Source organism: Talpa occidentalis, unplaced genomic scaffold (genome assembly GCF_014898055.3).
Source record: "Talpa occidentalis isolate TD23 unplaced genomic scaffold, MPIMG_talOcc4v2.1 talOcc4.14, whole genome shotgun sequence".
NCBI lineage: Eukaryota > Metazoa > Chordata > Mammalia > Eulipotyphla > Talpidae > Talpa > Talpa occidentalis.
This window is the reverse complement of record NW_023601433.1, coordinates 60373111-60393239: the sequence shown is the minus strand read 5'-3', so window position 1 is coordinate 60393239 and position 20129 is coordinate 60373111. Positions and strand designations below refer to the sequence as shown.

Here is a 20129-nt window from a genome sequence, read left to right as displayed (position 1 = left end):
TAACTCTTTAATCATGCTCTCTGTTTTTATTCCCACCCATATCTCTCCTCAGCAGCCATTTGCTGGGCCTTTGAGGGAAGGGATTTAAAGAATCCCTATATTTTTAGTGAGTTTTAAAGAGAAATGGACATAAATGTGTGTGTTCCATCTGCCATCTTTACATGAAAGTCTTTTTTTGTGTGCTTTTACATTTTTTAAATGAAGCAATGATTCCAATTACAGATTATAGAGTTAATGTTGCTTGAATTTGAGGCCTACCATTGCTGTTTACTAGCTGTGTGACCTTAGGCAATTGCTTAAAATTTAAATCTCACTATTTTCATTTGTATAATAGGATCAGTATATTTATCTTAGCGTATTGTGAGAGTTAAATGTGGTAAGACATAGAGAAGTGCTTTTCACAGTATCTACTGTATGGTAGTAGCTTACTATGTCGGGTACTTAGTAAGAGCACAATTATAGTTGTGGTGCTGTTGTTACTCTTGAATTTCTTGCTCATGAATTTTGCCCAGTTTTCCAGTGGAATGCTTATCTTTTTCTTATTAATTAGGGATATATTATGATTTCTACTTTTGTTACCAAATTTATGTTTTTGAAAGGTACTTGGTGATGATAAGGGAAGAAAAGGAGGTGGGAAGAAAAAGAAAGACAAATGGAGACAGTTGGGACAGTTGATTAGGGGGAACTGAGAGACTAAATGAAGAAATGATTATTTTCATTGCTAAGAGAAATAATTTTTAAGCTCTTGAACTATAATACATTAGCTTATTTTGTGAACAAATTATCTTAATTTTAAAAAGCGTTCTCGAATTGTCTACTCAAGTGAATTTCATCTGAAAACTTAGAGCTTTCAGTTTCAGTTTCTACTTTAATATTCATTTCTATGACATTAAATCTAAAAAGACTCCTGCCAGATAGGATTTATGATATTCCCTAAGTTTAAGCTATATTAATAAATTTGGTTTCTTTTCAATATCATATATAATATTAAAATGTGCATGTTGATAATCCAGATTTGTAGTTAGAGATATTTAATACATCATTTTAAGTTTATTGGATTTTACTGGTTTATCATTTTATATAATATTGATTCATTGTTTTTTTAATTCATTTTATCTTAGTTTTATAGTGAATTAACTGTATGATTGTTTGAACAACAGTTCACCTAAATTTGATCTCTCCACAGATTCAGATCAAGATGTAGCACTCAAACTTGCCCAAGAGAGAGCTGAAATAGTTGCTAAATATGACAGAGTAAGTATCCATATTTACTCTTTGAGTAAGTTTTATTAGAAAAAATCATAAATAGAAATGGAATTGTTTTTTGAGCGATTAAATTACAGCTTGTTTTCTTCATGTGAAGATTGAAATCATCTTTTTTTCTCTGACTTCATCTCCAGATTCTTTCTCCTCCCTCTGCTCCAGATACTCTTCTCTTATTGGTCTTCCAAAACACAAACGTGCTCTGGCTTCAGGGAGTTAGCACTTGCTGTTTCTTCTGTCTAGAACACCACATGTATCCTGGATATCCTCTGCTCTTTGCCTCACCTCTCAGATCTTTACCCAGATGCTGCTTTCTTCGTGACAGCTTTCTGCACACACTGTTTAATATTCTTCTCCACCTCTGATACTCTGTGTTTCTCCTTTTCTGCTGTATTTTTCACTTATTCCCTCCCCAGGCCTTGTTTATACTTAATTTTTGTCTGCTTTCATTCCTAGAATGTGTACTTTCTGAGGATAAGAATTTCATTTTGTTTAATTTACTCTTTTAAATACTAGAGCAGTTTCTGACTAATACTAGTGTAATGAACAAATGTTCTAATAAGTTAGTATATAGAATTAAATACCTATTTTATTTATAATTTATCTGTGCTATTAAAAATTGACGCTTTATATGTCTCATTACCTTTTTGAGGACTGTAATGAGTTGTAACAATGATTTGCAAATGTCATGTTTTATATTTGTATCAATTGCATGTAATTTCTTATCTGTTGTTTTTGATTATTTGTGAGAATACCAGGAGCATGAAATTATAGAAAGCCATCTGGACTGTGCCTTGCTTTGAGGGAGGCATACAGGCAGAGCTCAACCAAGTAGTTATGTTCCCAGAGTTTGTTTTTTTTTTTTTTAAGTGTTTTATTTATTTATTTTTTATTTTTTAAAGATTTATTTATTTATACAAGCACTGGGTATAGTCAGAAGCGCGGGAGGGTGAGAGAATTCACCAGAGCCAGAGCAGGGAGCAGAACAGGCAGAAGGACCAAAGTACACTGCTGAGGGGAGCAGCGGGCGCGGCAGGAGAGGTCCGCGCGCCATGTGGGACCCTCGCCCGGCAGCCGGGGATCGAACCGGCGCTGCAGAGGCTGCAGGCTGCTTTGCAACCCAGCGCTTAACCGCTGTGCCACCAGGGAGGCCGCCCAGAGTTTGTTTTTAAGTTGTTTGTTTGGAACATCAGACATTGTTTCCCATTATTGTGATTAACTTTTAGTGTAGCCTATGCCAACTTAACTTGTTTAACTGCTTAACCAGGAGAATGTGCTTACCCCCCATGGGGGTGTGCTTACCACCCCCCCCCCCCCCATGTAATTAACTCTGTGTGATGAGGCCTACTTGGAAAAGAAGCAGACATTATATACTCAGATGGAGGGGTCCACAAGACAATTGATACTGAGTCAGAAATTTGAAGGATCAGTATAGACAGCTACATTTGGGGTTCCTACACTAATCAGTGCTAGCTAATAGCCAGAAGAATGGAGTGAGATTAGCAGTGGGCTGAGAGTAGAGCTCTGGGTAGTCTGACAGCTGAGAAGTATCATGACCAAGTCATCAGAAAAAGAGCTGGAAGATAGGAACAAGAGAATCAAGAGAAGATGATATTAGTGTATCCGAGGACCAGGGAGTCAGCAATGCTGACAAGTGTACCTGTAATATCCATTAGATTAGGACTAGAGTGTCTACCCGATTTAACATCGATCTTTTTCATTTTGGCAAAAGTAGTTTCAGGAATGATGTAGCTGTGATAAAAATGTAGCAAGACAAGGTGGATAGCCTAAACTTCTGAGAAGTTTGGATAAAGAGGCAAGAAATACATTTTTTTCTATGATGTGTCTACTCTAAATTAGCTTTCAAGTTTGGCAGTTCATTCCTCAGTGCTTTCTTAATCTCTGATGCTTCCTCTTTCACAGTCAGCTTCTTACATGAACCCAGACTGGTCAAGACTTAGCTACATATCAGCTGTTGCTGACATATAGTATCTTCCAAAGTTGGTAACTAAGAAATAGTGATAATATTGTTAAAAATAATTTGTTAAAAAAAAGTTAAGTGAGTTTGATAATGCCTCACAGCTGCTTTTAATGTTAATACATAACTTTTATGTTTTTGGTCTTTTCATTTGAAGAAATATTTCACTGTTACTATTCTCAACACTCTTATTTGTTCCCTATTATAGGGCCGAGAAGGTGCAGAGATTGAACCTTGGGAAGATGCTGATTACCTTGTCTACAAAGTCACAGATAGATTTGGCTTTTTACAGTAAGTTGCAAAGATTAAAAATAACTTTAAATTATAATAAATGTATGGCCACTTCTTAGTAGCCTTTTCCTTTTTTTATTTTAATAAAATTGCTGTGAATTAGATTCTAGGACTGGTGCTACAGTATGCTTTTTGCTATCAAATTTCTGGCATTTTTAACCTCTAAGCTGAAATTGAACTACAGTTAAGAATACAATATTTAATACTTACTGTATTTTTACAATAGTTAAGTGCAGTAAATGAATTACATTAATAATTTAAATGAATTAAATGGATATTAATAACAATTTGTATTTCAAAAATATTTTTCATTTTATATAAATGCACTTTAATAATAATTAGCTGTTACGCAGCTTAAAAATGAACACTGAAAAAAATGCCATTGATCTTTCTTATAGTTGTAAATGTATTCATGCTATTGCTTTTCAAAATTAATACCATTTATCCTGAGTATGTTATGTAAAGAGTTGAGAGAGGTCTAGACCAGTATAAAGTGGTTAAAGTGATTTTAACTCTTAAAAACATCCTGCAAATGAGATGAATTTGTCTGTTTCTGACATAGTGTTGTTGGTTATATTCCTACTGGCTGGAGTCTACTCTTCATCTTATCTATGTTTGGTTCCATACAGCTTATTGATTATCCTGTCAATCAAATTTATTCCTTTGTAGTGTTGTTTACTCTAGATAGGAAAAAGTCAGGGATTTTTATTTTTATATATGATTAAAATTTGAAGGAAAATATAATTTCTTGATAGATCATCATAATAACTTGTAGCACTTGTTTTACTTTTGAGTTTTCTTGCATTTAGAAAGTATTTTTGTTATATCCTGTTTTTCTGAGTGTAAAATAAGCAAACAAACAGAAACAGTTCTGGAACTTAGTGAATGTGTTCTTGCTCTTCTTGTGGCGTTGCTGGTCTCAGCCATTTCATGACTCATGTAAAACAGAAATCATTAATTGCTCTCATACCTTAACAGTGTAGTGGAAGCTTTATAGAGTTAGAATGTAAGAATGCTGTATGAAAGTCTGAACCAATATAATGTGTTATTATTCTTACTGACATCAACATATGAAATATTCTTCTGAGGAGTTATAATAAGAAGACTTTGAACTTCAACAGACTAGTAACAATATTTAATTATGATAAAAATGCTCTTTTTAAATTAAATCCCACTCCCCCCCCCCCACTTCTTTTAAAGTAAATCAAACCTGGCCACAAATGCGGCAGGAAATGATTGCACACTTGTGTGGGTTAATGTGCATATCTGAGGTATGTGAATGAATTTTGTAAAGACAATTTGAGCATTTAGCCCTGTCAAGACTAGTGATTCCCAAATTTTCCTGCGTATTAGAATCATATGGGAAATGTTTGTTTTTAAGTAGATTTCAGAGTTCTACTTTAGATTTTGATTTAGAAAGTGGGTTGTAACTCAGCTGATTTTGACTTCCCTAGTGTTTCTGATGGGAGGGAACAACTATAAAACATGTTTTTATGGTAAAGTGGTTTCATATAGTACAGAAATATATTGAAACATTGTCTTAATTTTCTTTTCTCTTTACTTGAATGTGAGCTAGGATCTAATATTAAAGCCTAGTTTGGGCCTCCCTTGTGGCCTAGCGTTTGTCTCAGTGCTATCACCTTTACCGCCAGAATTTGAGGCCTAACATCAATATCCGGCTAGGGTTCTGACCCACATATGGTGCAGCAGACCTCTCCTGTCTTGCCTGCTGCTCCCCTTAACAGTGTATTTCAGTGTATTGGCCTGTTCTGTTCACTCTATCTCTGGTGAATCCTCTCAGCCTCCACACTTCTGGCCTATACCCCAGTTCTTCTACCAAAAAAAAAAAAAGAGAGAGAAATTGCTAAAATCCTATTCTGTGTTGGCAATCTAAAAATTTTTCAGTTATTTCATATTGGTTTTTCACCCCTTGTATTAAGGTCCCATTCTTTCTCTAGTAGGAAAGCAGTCAATAATTTGTCTTAATAATATTAGCTAATGTATCTTATTACTGTTCTAAGCTCTTTACATAGATTAACTCATTTGTCCTTCAGAAACTCTTTGGGATAGGTGGTCTTTTTATCTTTTTTTAAGATGAAACACACAAAGAGGTCAAGGAAAATCCGATGTGGACCTTGGAAGTCTTACAGCAAACCCTGTGTCTGGACTTCTGCATTATACTGCTTAGTACTACTCTTCTATGGTTTTAATAAGAGAAACACAGAAGAAAAGCTTTGAAATATCTAGAAAGAAAATTAAAGGGGGAAGAATGAGTGCCTAAAGAGGATACTGCTTATTATGAACACCTCTGTTGAGGTTAACTCAAATAACTAAGCTCACCATTTCTTTAAAAACAAAGTCAATTGGTACCAGTTTCTATATTATCACACTGATTTTTTTAATTTGCTCCATAATGTACTCCTAAGCAGACAGCATAAGTGAAAATAACGAATCATAGAAACAGATTTTAGTGTAATGGCAGTCTTTATTAAATTTTAACAAAGTCATTGGCTTTTGTTACAATTCCTGATTTCATTAAAACACTTCTGAGATTGCTACTGGTTCCTCTCACTGCTGGTTACTGGCGTTTTCTGTGGTGCTGAATAAATTCACTTAGTCTAGGCATTTAGACATTACTCCCAAGCACACCTTGATCAAAGGGCTCTTCTTTCTGCTATGCTAGTTCTTTGTAGTTCTTGATTGGTTCTGCAATGGATTAGGCTTTAAGCATCAGTCTCAATGCAGTAAAGTGGCCCAAAGTCATCTTGTAGCCTTCTCTGAGGCTGTTGAATTCATATCTTAATTATAATTTTAGTAACTTAAATAGCTTGTTATGATATGGGAAGGATGACAGTAATTAACAAAAACAGTACATGTTTAGCTTGGTTTTATAACAGATTTCACAATAAATATAAAAAGTCTTGCAAAACCAGCCTGTCTTGATGCTGAAAAAGGAACATCTTTAAGTCTCAGAATTGGTTAGTTATCCCCTGTCTTAAAATGCTGAGGATGGAGTTACATCTGGAGAAGGGAGAAATAGGACTTATTTAAGAAGTCAGAGAAATTCCAGTATTTGAAATTTTAATATTTGTATCCAAAATAGTTACTGCTAATCTGCTCAACAAGGAATGCTTGGTATTTGGATAATGATGGATAATGACGTTAGGTCACAAGTTATTAATAGAGAAATTAGAAGGAAATTCTTATCAAAAATAAAGATAAAATTAATACCAAGCATTAAATTTTCAACTGTGTATATTTATAAATATTAGCAGATTGCCTGTTGTTTAATATGACTATATAAATACCTGAAAGCTTGAATAAAGGTGTTTTTGTTTTGAAAGAATATTTGTTTTGATAACAGGGCTTGAGAATGCTTTCTCCCCATCTAATAATTTTGAAGAGTAAATCTAAACTTAAACAAAATTTTTGCTGCAAAAGCAAAATTTAGCCAGCATATTCAACTTAACTGATCTTAACAAGTTAAGCTTTAAGTTTTCAAATCAGTTTTTTCACATGACCTTAATAAGTAATTCATTTAAATTTAGTAGCATATGAAAAAAAAAAAAGATCTAGATCTAGTTAAGGCCCCCTTTTTACCAGGAAGAACTGTTTTTGTTGTTGTTCTTACTTACGCATTTCTGTGAGGCATAGGTTCTTCCTGTATCCTGTTGTTTCCTTTAAGGAGCCTCTAGCTGCCGCTTTCCCTTAGAGCACAAGCTTTTGTTCTCTAAAGCAGGGAAGGCAAACATTTTCTGTAAAAAGCCAAATATTAAATAATTTTGACTCTGTGGGTGATATGGTCTTTGTCACAACTATTCAACTCTACCATGGTAGCATGGAAATAATCACATAATACATAAATGAATGAGCATGACAGTGTTCCATTAAAATTTATTTACAAAAATGGATACTAGGCCAGATTTGATTCATGGACTGTAAGTTAGTATACCTAAAGGAATACTTTGCATTCACCCTGAATTTGGTCCATTCTTTTTTCCCTTTTTTATTTTTTTCCCTTTTTAAAAAATATGTTTTTCAAGCTATTTTTTTCCACATGTGCACATGTTCCACTCATCCACTACCAAGCCATTCATGCTCATACCTATCTACCTGCCTCCCTTTTCCACCTCTCTCCCTTACCCTGTTCCCTCTAGTGATCATTATAGTCTTTTCATAGAGTTCAGGATTTATTCCTAGTATACTTTGCCTGTGTGTGCTTTTTTATTTATATTCCTCACATGAGTGAACCATGCATTATCTTTCACTTTTTGACTTACTGACTTAACACAGTCACCTCAAGGGCCATCCCTGTTGTCCCAAATGCCACTCTTTCACCATTTTTCTCAGCTGTGTAATAATCCGTTTAGTATATATTCCACAATTTTTTCATACATTCATCTGTTGAAAGGCACTTGGGATACCAAATTAGGGCACAAAAATTTGTTGCATTTTTTAAAAGATTTATTTATTTATCTATCTATCTATTTATTTATACAAGCGCTGGGTACAGTCAGAAATGCGAGAGGGTGAGAGAATTCACCAGAGCCAGAGCGGGGAACAGAACAGGCAGACCGACGAAGTACACTGCTTAGGGGAGCAGTGGGCGGTAGAAAAGGTCAACGTGCCATGTGGGACCCTCGCTCGGTGGCCGGGGATCTGAACCGGCGCTGCAGAGGCTGCAGGCAGCTTCGCAACCCAGCGCTCAACTGCTGCGCCACCGGGGAGGCCCAAATTTGTTGCATTTCTATACACTGATAAAAAAAATCTATCAAGAAAAGAAATTAAGAAAAAAAATTTCATTTACAGTTGCATCAATAAACAATAAAATACCTAAGAACAAATTTAATCAATGAGATGAAAAACCTTTACACTAAAAATCAAAAGATATTGATGAAAGAAATTGAAGAAGACACAAATACATGGAAAGATATTTTAAACTCTTGGATTAAAAGAATTAATGTTGTTAAAATGTCCATGCTACCCAAAATAATCTATAGATTCAAGTCCTGTCAAAGTTCAAAAAGCATTTTTCACAGAAACAGAACAAATAATCCTAAAATTTTTATAGAACAAAAAGCCTCAAATAGAGCAATATTGAGAAAGAACAAAGCTGGAGGCATCACACTTACTGATTTCAAAATCTTACAAGTAATTTTAATAGTATGGTATTGGCATAATAACAGACACATGGATAAATAGAACAGAACAGAGAACCCTGAAATAAACCCATGCATATATGGTTAATTAATTTCTGACAAAAGAGATAAGCGTATACAGAGGAGACAGGATAGTTGCTGTAATAACTAGTATTGGGAACACTTAATAGCCACATGCAAAAGAATGAAACTGGATCGCTGTCTTACAGCAGACACAAAAATCAACTCAAAAATCAATTAAAGACTTGATGTAAGACCAGAAACTATAAGATTCCTAGAGGAAAACATAGTTGGTAAACTCCTTTACATTGATCTGGGCAATGCTTTTTGGATTGACCCCAAAAGCAAAGTAAGAACAACAAAAATAAATGAGCAGGACTGTATCAAGTTAGAAATTTTAGCTTCTCTACAGATAGGAAATGATTAACAAAATGAAAAGGCAACCTACAGAATGGGAGATTATGCTTACAAATCATATCTCTGTTAAAGGTTCAATACCTAAAATACATGAAGAACTCATCCAATTAAAAAAAGTTAACCCAAATAAAAACAGGGCAAAAGATCTGAATAGACATTTTTCCAAAGAAGACATATAGGTGGTAAACAGGTACATGATAAGGTGTACAACATCACTAATCATCACAAAAGTACAAATCAAAACTATGATGCAGTATCACTTTCCACCTCTTAAAATGGATGTTATCAAAAGGCAAGAAATAAGTGTTGGTGAGGATATGGAGATAAGGTGAATAGTTGTGGAAAAGACTTATTGTTCCTTAAAGCCTAACTCTTAAGATTTAAATATTTGTCTTTAGAGAGGGATTGCTGGCCCCTGGTCTAGAGCATGTTGTCTAATAGAACTTTTTGCACTAGTGAAAAATTTTTTTTTTTTCTGTGTCTGCACTGATCAGTACAGTGGCCTCTATCATGCATTTGAACTATGACTAGTGAGACTGAGTATCTGAATTTTTAATTTTATATGTTTAATATAATATGATTTTAACTTACACCTAAAATTAAATAGCCACATATGACTAGTGGTTATTGTATTAGCACAGGTCTGGAGATTTGAAAATGGGGCGACTTTGGGTTACAGGATACCTAGCTTTTAAACTGAATGTGGTGGGATGGAAGCTTACGTAGTTCTTGTGATGACAAATAAATGGTTGCACATTATATGTCTCTACAGAGTTACAATTATTTGTAAGTTTGCTGAGATTTCAGTGATTTCACATACTGTTTTTCCTCTGCAGTGAGGAGGAGCTCCCCTATCATAATGCAGCTGTGGAACGGGTAAGTCTTGCTCTTCATTTATATATAGTTCCTGGTGAATTATGTTTATCAGAAGAAGAAAATCTACCACCTCTGTATATGTAAAATAGAATCATGTTAAAATTTGATACTAAGTATATCACTGTGAAAAAGTCATTAAATTAATTGGGGAATAATTTCAGGAGACTTTATGGAAGTTCTGATAGATTCTTGAGGAAAGGAAAGGTAGTAGTTATCCAAGAAGACCTGTATTCTAGGCAGTAACTCTCAGTCTTAGGAATGCTTCAGAATATAGAGTAATTCATTTATTGGTTGATTTTTCCTTTATTACAACACTGTATATAATTTATGGGAATATGATCACTACTCCTCAGATGTATGTTACCACCCTACCCCCACCATTCAGGTACCCATAGTCCTTTAGCAGAGACCCTATAGGGAAAGTCCTCCTGTAACCCCCTGACCTGTTTCTGTTAAATCTCTCATTTTATCTCCCATATTTGCTCTTGCTCACTCATTGCCCCCTTAATGTTTCTATAGTGTGCCACCAAATTACCTCTTTCATACCTTCAGCACTGGCTGTTTCCTGTGCTCTTCTTTTCTGATAGCAGCAAGTTGCAGTTGTTCATTTCCTTCAGTTGTTTACTCAGATGTCACATTCAGAATAAAGCCTGCTCTGGTTATCATATCTAGAATTGTGGACTTCTTCCCCCCATCCCCTGCCCCACACACATTCAAATTATCCTCCTCTCCTTTTCTTTAGCACTAAACGCTATTTCACATACTAAATATTTGAGCTATGTCTTTATTTGATCATGTTCCTCACTGACATGTTATCTCAGGGGGAAGAGGGAGCTGGTGGTGGTTCTCTGCTTAGTTTACTTCTGTGTCCCCAGAACCAATGGTAATGTACACAGTCTCAGCTTAGTAAGTAGTGGCTGAATGAATGACTGAATGTAATAACTGCTTTATGGCTAAACATGTAGATTTAAAGGCTGGGCAGCCATTTTCCTTTTGAATATTATGTGTTTTTTTATTGGACAAGTTAGGAAGAGAAGATTGGAAGGCATCTTTTAGCACAAGATAACCTTTGTTTGGTAAAGTCAAAATCCAGTAATTCACTTTTGATGACTTATCTTTCCAATACCTTTCTTTCACCCCTTTCCTCCCTCCCTTTTAAAAATAATTTCTGGGGCCTCCCTGGTGGCGCAAGGGGTTAAGCACCACACTGTGAAGCAATCCGCAGCCTCTGCAGCATGAGTTCAATCCCCGGCTGGCCAGGGAGCTCTACCCACATGGTGCAGCAGACCTCTCCTTTTGTGCCCGCTGCTCCCCTCAGCAGTGTATTTCACTCAGTCTGCCTGTTCTGTTCCCCACTCTGTCTCTGGTGAATCCTCTCACACCGCCCTCACCCTGCACCTCTGGCCTGTACCCCAGCTCTTGTATGCATAAATAAATAAATCTTTAAAAAAAATAAAAATAATTTCCTGGCCCAGAAATTCTAAAAGTTTGGGAGCCATCAATATAGAAGATTCAAGGCCTCCCCTGGTGGCGCAGCGGTTGAGTGCTGGGCTGTGGAGCTGCCCGCAACCTCTGCAGTGCTGGCTTGATCCCCGGCTGCCAGCGAGGGTCCCACAAGGCGTGACAGATCTCTCCTGCTGCGCCCGCTGCTCCCCTCAGTAGTGTATTTCGTCAGTCTGCCTGTTCAGTTCCCCGCTCTGGTGAATTCTCTTACCCCCGCGTTTCTGACTGTACTCAGTGCTTATATAAAGAAATAAATAAATCTTTAAAAAATATATATATAGAAGATTCAAGAAACGTAACAGTGAAAAAGAAAATAGGACAGTGTTAGTAAAGGATGATTGGTTGAGGGAGACTGTTTGGTTTTATTAAATTTTGTTTTCAAAGAAACTTATGTATACAGTAAAAGAACTCTTCCCTAATGCAACCATGCTTACAGTTGTTTATGCTAAAAATTTTGATACAGGAAATCACTAGAAACTAATCAGTATACACCTTGATATTTTAACATGAGATAATTTTATATTCATTTGTCAGTCTTATTGAAGGAGGAGCATGTGCTGAGGCTGTTTATTGAAATTTCATTATGCCTTTTATGCATCAAATGCACTCGTATGACCTACTTTTTACAGTTTTGCTTTCTTTAAAATGGAATGAGGACTTCAGACATACGCAAAACAATCTAAGCTGGAAACTTTCATTTATTAGGTTTCCCAAAATTTTTCTGATTTGAAGTGTACTTCATGTATTCTTCAGTGACTGCCTACTCCTAATGATCAAGCTCTGCCATTTCTAGAAAAAAAAAACAACAAAAAAAATACTACATATATTGCTTCATTGAAAAAGTCAATGGAAAAACAGCTTTGGTGAAGTATACAGTGTTTATTGATTTTTTACAAAGCATGCACTTGAAGCAGCTTCGTACTGCTACCTGGGTAGTCTTGTGTGCTAATACATTGTACACTAATGCTTAGTCAAGTAATCATGACTTCAGTTCCAGCTTTGCCAATGCAGTACTTTACAAGGCAAGCCTCTATTTAAAATAGGGACAGTTGCAGGCATTCTCTCATAAGAAGATTAATATTAATATTTGCAAAGTGCTTTGGATCCCTCCAGACAGGCACTTAAACAAACAAACACACTTATTATATTTACTCTGCAGAGAACAATATTAATAATGGATTATATTGTTTCTTTGAGCTTATTTATGTTTTTAATAAGGAGGAAAGGATATGTAAAACTGAATTTTCATGAATCCGGCTACTCTTTTATGTAGTGTGATATTTTGTTTGACTTATACAATATATTGGCATATTTACATACTTAAAGCCTATATCTTCAAGTCAACTCTCACTCAAAGTATATCTGACCAATAGATTCCTTATTCTGTCAAAACAGGACATTGTCCTTCTTGTACTTCTTGTCCTCTCCTGACCTCTGCTGGTGAGGTTTAGATGTATATAATTCTAGTCCACTTCATCCTCAGTCACACATCCTAATAATCAAATAGGAGAAAAAAAAAATCTGAAGATTTGTTTGCAGTAAAGTTCTAAGATTTATTATTCTAGAAGAGAAGCCTATATAATATCTATCTATGCAATGTATATGTTTAGTCTGTACTATCTGGACTATTTATCATGCTAATAGTGGGAGGAGGCTTGTGTAAAATAGAATACAATACTAAGTGAGTGATTAAACAGTTGTTAAGTACTTAATAGTCAACTAAAGGCTAAGTCAACAGAGGGCTAAAATTATAGTCACAGATCACTGCAGTTTGAGAGGCAACAAAGAAGACATTGGTCCCAATTTTAATTGTTATACTCTCCTTGCCCCAACAACAAGGGCTAGTCTTGATTCAGAGGGGACATCAATTTAAAATAACTTGGTATCAGATAATAAAGGTCAAAAGACAGTTTATTCTTCCTAAAAACAACTTATGGGAAGAAAAGTACACAATAATATACCATTTTTGCAGTCAGCATAGGTAATGGAGAGAAAACAAAAAGTATGTAGGATAGAGATGAAGACCTCTGCATCATTTCCCACTTGATATATGTTGTTCTGACATTCTCAGAGGAGTAGAATTTTTTTGTACTAGGGTATTCTATATTATATGATTTAAAACATTTCAGTGGTGAGTTCATCTAGTGCTAAGATATGAGTTGTTTTTTATTTTCCTGTTAAAAAGAGCCAGTGTCTTTAAAAATGGCTGATCTAGGTGTTGGGTAGAAAAAGTTTAAAGTGAGACTGAGTTATTTTGTGCCAGATAGGGCATGTCTAAAGAATCCACTTGAAGGGGGAAATTTCCAATCAGATGAGAGGCAGTTTCAGCCTAATTTGGGATAATTTGAGCTTCAAAAACAATCACAGTAATGGATTACTACATTGATATTAAAAGGTGGAGGGGAGAGAAAGGAAAACAATAATAGAAAAATTTCAGTTAATAATATAGAAATAAATTAGGAAAAGAAAACATGATATCTTTCACATCATTAGAATCAGAATTAATTCAGACAGAGTTGCTCATGGATGATAAGACTACCGAGTAGAGTTGTTAAGGAAATGATGTCCACTCTGTCTCACAGTATATACCACACAGATTACATATCATTTATAAAAGGGTATTTCTCTATTAGTGGTGAAAGTGAGCAAATACCATTTACCATTTGATCAAAATGTTGTATCATTGGGGGCCTCCCTGGTGGCGCAAGGGGTTAAGATGCAACCTATGAAGCTGTCCGCAGCCACTGCAGCACGAGTTCGATCCCAGCCAGGGAGCAACCCACATGGTGCAGCAGACCTCTTCTGACTCGCCTGCTGCTCCCCTTAGCAGTGTATTTCAGTACATCTGCCTGTTCTATTCCCTGCTCTGTCTCTGGTGAATCCTCTCGCCCTCCCGCACATCTGGCCTGTACCCCGGTTCTTGTATAAATAAAATTAATCTTTAAAAAAACCCCAAAAATGTCAATGTCATGAAAGACAGAAAAAGACAAGATAACTGCTCTATGGTAAAAGGAAGTAAAGAGATGAGCCAGTAAAGACAGTGCGTGACAGTTGGGGGATTTGGGATATGAACTGTTTATTAGGTTATAATGAACTAAATTAATTTTGGGGGGTATAATAGTGATACTCTGAATTTGTAGGATAATGTATTTTTGTTATTAGATGCTGTATATCTGAAATACTTAGAAGTGAGATGTTCTTGATATTTGTGATTTTCTAATAGATCAGCCCCAAGCAAACAAAACAAAAATCTTTATAAATAGGACAGTCTGGCAAAATGTAGTAATTGGAGAATTTTGGTGAATCACATTAAATATATGGGGTACTAGTCTTTCCAAATTTTCTGTTACTTTGAAATATTTCAAAATAAAAATGGAGACATGTCTGTATCTGAACTCAATAGAGTTACTTAAGTTTCAATTTTGTATGACAGCTAACCTGAGTACTTCTGCCTTTGGCAGCTTTATGAAAAATGTTGGCAGCATGATAGAATGATACCATTTCTACCATTTTGCTAAATAAGAAATGCTATTATAATTCTTTTCTGTTTATTTCTATATTGTAATGATTGAATTGCTATCAAAAGTTTTTATGTTACTGTCTATTCATATTCTTTATCCTTTCCACCCCTCTACCCTTGGAACCTCAGACTGTTATTAATTGCTTCATAGTGATGATTATCTTTGCTTGTGTAAAATATGTTCAAAATGTTTATTGAACATTTTACAAATGATATTAAAAGGGAATATGTCATATGATTCATGTACTCAAGGAGTCATACTTTAATAATAGTATGATTTTGGCATTAAGGCCAACTAAACACAGTTGTTAGATACTATGACAATAATCATAACAGTTCCCATTTTAAAAATGAAAGTATGATACAGAGACTAAGTAGCTTGCCAAACCCAAATTGAAACACATAGGATGGTGCAGAACTCACATTTGAACTCAGGCCAGCTGGGTCCTTAGTCCATGTAGTGTACTGTTGAGGAAGTAGTTAATTTTGCCAAGAGTATGGAATTTGGAAAAAGTTCCACACCTTTGATGTTTAACAGGGTTTTGAGGGAATGCATAGTATTTTGCCAAATGATGGTAAGGAAGAGCATCACAGTATAGCAAACATTGGCCAGCGAGGCATAAAAATAAATTGTATGTTGGAAATGATCAATAGTTCAAGGTGGCTAGATCATAAAAGTTAAAATAAGTGAAACTTATGATTTGGGGGCATGTTGAGAAGAGCCACCCATGCAGAAGTTATTAATTTCTACTTATTAATTAATTATTTGTAGGTAATAATTAAAAATTATTTGTAGGTAATTGCTTGCTTATTGAAGGACTTTAAACTGGCACACATTTAAAAAGTGGTGGTATATAGTGTAGAGGCTACGTTGACGACAGAGCTACCAGTATGGAGTTAGTGCTTTCATTGAGGAATTAGGAGTGCCTCAACTTGGACATAGGACTTGATGGATGCAAGAGACATGAACCAGCAGAATATAGTTTGGGTGTGGAAGAAAGATAAAAGGTAGACTGCAAAAAGTGTAGGTTCTAATTAGATTGACTTAGTAGGCAATGATGCTTTTAATTCTTGCTAGGGAGGAGATGAGTATTAGCAGCATGTTTAGAGAAATCATTTTGATATGTTGAGTTTGAAATCTCTTGAACTTAAGTGGATATTCTAACTTACTGTTACATTCTGGTTTGTCTTGGTGTTGTAGCAAGATGATGTGCTTTAAGCTTATTTTCTAGAGCACTAAGATTTACATTTATCACATGAATTTTTAGTTCTTTCTTTAGTTACCTATATCATATTTGGTGACAAAATATATTTTATCCATCATGAATGGGGAAAAAGACTTTCACATGCACTTATCTCCTGTAGTTCAATTGACAGCATTATGGAGTTAACATTTAAATCTGATTCAACTACTGATATAGAATTTAAAAATCCTACAACTTAGGAGCTTTCCCCAAGGTATATTACCATCTTTTCCCCTATGGGAAAAGAAAAGCATACTTAATGATTCTTAAAATTGTGTGTATTTTGTCCTTGCATTTGTGAGAATGTATAGCATTTAAAATTTTATATACATATGAATGAGATAAGTGTTAAAATATAAGTGTGCCTTTAAAAAAAGAATAACTACTCTTAAAGTAATTCATTGATAATTCATAGTCATAAAAATGAAGGATAGCAAGAGACCTGCAAGATCTCAGCAGGATTGCTCCTGGCAAAGTGTATGTTATTGTGCTCTTGGGTTGGCTTGAATTATTTGGTGTTTTCCTGTTGGTGGAGAAAAGGATTGTGCTTTGAAGAAATCCAGGGAAGGAAGTGCAGAAGAACAAAAAAAAAAAAAAAAGAAAAAAAGAAAACAACCAAATGGCAACACAGATCAGTCTTAATTTTTCACAGCTTGCCCTTCTCTAAAGTCACATTTAGCAGAAACATTAATTAGATTTCAGTGCCCCACTGAGTTTTAAAATTAAACATATTTCTGGAACCATCTGTAACATTTTATCATTAATAATATGATGAAGAATATTCTTAGTCTTTTTGAAGAATGGGAATTGCAACAATTTTCTTTTTGCTCACAAGAGATCATCTATTATGGAAAAAAATAAAAATTCTTAGAGTTTAGTAATTAAAGAATTTTAAGAATATGCCCAAAAATAAAATTCTGTAAAAATATTCTCATTGGTAGAAATCATTACCTAAATTCAGGATTTTGGGGGAGAGGGTTTATGTTTCCTTTAGACCTAAAACTATTAATGGTAGGCATCTGCCATCTACCTGTGTGAAGCTACATTGAAGACAGTCAATAAGGAGCTCGTGCTTTCATCTGAAAACTATGCCTGAACAAGGTCAGAGTACATGATAAAGTGAGAGTCATAAGATGTGGAGGTGAAGGATTCAGGTCCTGAAGCCAATCTACCCGACTTTCAACACTCATCAAGCCTGAACTTATTCCTTAAGGGATTTGGACACATCGTTATTCCAAACCCTTTGTGCTTCTGTTTCCTGATTTTTAATATGGAGATGATTATACCTACATCCGAGGGCTGTAGTGAGCAGACTTTTTTGAGCCTAAAATGCATCCTCAGAATGATTTCTTTGCTATGTGGTCTTCCACTCTGTTGTTTTTAATTCATACACATAATTTACTTATAGAAGCCTCCAGAAAGAAGATGTGGGGATTGAGGACAATTAACAAATTTGCAGTCTCATCTCACTCATAAGAAAGAATAATGTTATACTTTATTTTCATGAAAATTAAATAGGTACCTTCTGTGTGCCCGGCACTGTTTTAGGCACTGGGAAAACAGCAAACACCTTAGCTTTTATGGAATGTAAATAGTTAAGGGAGTGTATAAATTAGATGTGTGGTGGCAAAAGGCTTCTTAATGGAACCCTGCAAGTATACGGACTGACTCATGCCCAGGGAGATCACCACAGACTTCTTGACTGAAGGTGTTTTCTCCTGATGGAGTACAAATGTGCTCTGAGGGTAGGTGGGCTGTCAGAGAAAAGAGACAGAGGGCTGGCTGGGTGTACATGCTCATAATTTACTTATAGAAGCCTCCTTATTGGTGAATAAGAGATGGGATAACAGGCCCAAGTATTAGGGGAAAAAAATCTATCTTCTCATGGAAACCAAAGAAGTGAGGAAGAAGCATTTTTGTACAAACTACTTCATTCCCCAGCTTTGCTCCAGATTTCTCTCTCTTTTTTTTTAAAAGATTTATTTATTTATACAAGAACTGGGGTATAGGTCAGATGTGCAGGAGGGTGAGAGGATTCACCAAAGACAGAGCGGGGAACAGAACAGACAGACTGAAATATACTGCTGAGGAGAGCAATGGGCAAGACAGGAGAGGTCTGCCGCGCCATGTGGGTATCTCTGCGGCCAGCGGGGATCAGACTAGTATTGTAGAGACTGTGGACAGCTTCACAGCACTGCGATCAACCACCTGTGCCACCAGGGAGGCCCTGCCCCAGGTTTCTATTAGTGTGATATATCCCCCGCTCTTACATTTTCTGCCTCATCTCCTCGTAATTATTCTTTCAACCCTTTAGAGCTGCTGTCTCCTTCCCTTGCAGTGCTGAATTATCTCAGAACTACTTCTACACATGCTTCTTAGAATATTCTTTTTTTTATAATAAATTTTATTTTTATAATCCCCATACAATTGCAACCCCCTTATTTTGACCCCAATCCCTCCCCTCCTACCCTCTACCCCCCACAGAGTGTCTCTGGTTCATAGTTTTTTGTTGATTTTGATTTTCACTTTCTTATAGTTATTCTTTTTCCTAGTCCCTTATTTAAGTTTTCTAGATTCCTGCTATGAGTGAGACCATCCGGTATTTTTCTTTTTCTTTCTGGCTTATTTCGCTGAGCATGATCCCTTCCAGCGCCATCCATGTTGCTGCAAAATGCATGTGTTTATCTTTTTTGAATGCTGAGTAATATTCCATGGTATATATGTACCACATCTTCTTGATCCAGTCATCCATTTTTGGGCATTTGGGTTGTTTCCAAAGCTTAGCTATTGTAAATAGTGCTGCTATAAACATAGGGGTGCAGGTTTTCTTTGGAATTGATGTTTCTGTGTCCTTTGGGTAAATACCTAGGAGTGGCATTGCTGGATCATATGGAAGCTCTATGTTTAGTAGGTCCAGGAATCTCCACACAGCTCTCCATAGTGGTTGGACCATTTTGCACTCCCACCAGCAGTGCAGGAGAGTTCCTTTTTCTCCACACCCTCGCCAACATTTGTTGTTGCTAGTTTTTTTAATATGTGCCATTCTCACTGGTGTGAGATGGTATCTCATGGTAGTTTTGATTTGCATTTCCCTGATGACAAGTGATGCTGAACATTTTTTCATATGCCTGTTGGCCATTTGCATTTCTTCTTCAGAGAAGTTTCTTTTTAGCTCTTCTGACCATTTTCTGACTGGATTATTTTCTTTGTTGTTGTTGAGACTCATCAGCTCTTTGCAGATTTTTGTGATCAGTCCTTTATCATTAGTGTTGTGTGCAAAAATGTTCTCCCAGTTGGTGGGGTTTCTCATTGTTTTTGTTATTGTCTCTTTTGCTGTGCAGAAGCTCTTTAATTTGATGTAGTCCCAGCTGTTTATCTTTGCCTTCACAATCACTGCTTTGGGTGATGTGTCTGTAAAGATGTCTTTGATGTGCATATCACGTAGTGTTTCACCTATATTTCCTTGTATGTATTTTATGGTTTCAGGTCTTATATCTAGTTCTTTAATCCATTTTGAGTTGATTTTTGTGTATGGTGTGAGGTAGTGGTCAAGCTTGCTTCTTAGAATATTCTTAACCCGTGCTGCACTTGATAAAATCCTAATAATTTTCAGTTCTGCATTTAAGACTCATCTTCTCTAACAACCCTTGGGGGGGGGGGTTGACTGTTCCTTCTGTCACAACCTTGCTCCTACCCTTCCTGTTTCTAGGTGGGAGAACCCGTCACAGTACTTTTCTCTATCAGTTGTCCTTAGTGAACAATGGCATTTCTTCTTTTTTTCAAAGCTAATGAATGTTTTCATTTTTTTAATAACTTTTTTAATTGCAGTAACACTGGTTTACAGCACTGTACATGATTTAGGGGAATATTCACCACTC

The 20129-nt window shown here is 35.8% G+C and overlaps 1 protein-coding gene across 4 annotated transcripts in view; it reads left to right on the top strand.

Moving 5' to 3' along the window:
• USP6NL (USP6 N-terminal like) overlaps window positions 1–20129 on the top strand; it is a 229592-nt gene that overhangs the window by 162729 nt on the left and 46734 nt on the right. For all 4 annotated transcript variants that reach the window (XM_054695087.1, XM_037510601.2, XM_037510600.2 and 1 more), the window contains 3 exons: window positions 1187–1254; window positions 3450–3532; window positions 9945–9984. In XM_054695087.1, the coding sequence (XP_054551062.1) occupies window positions 1187–1254; window positions 3450–3532; window positions 9945–9984 (191 nt within the window). The remainder of the gene's footprint in view (window positions 1–1186; window positions 1255–3449; window positions 3533–9944; window positions 9985–20129) is intronic.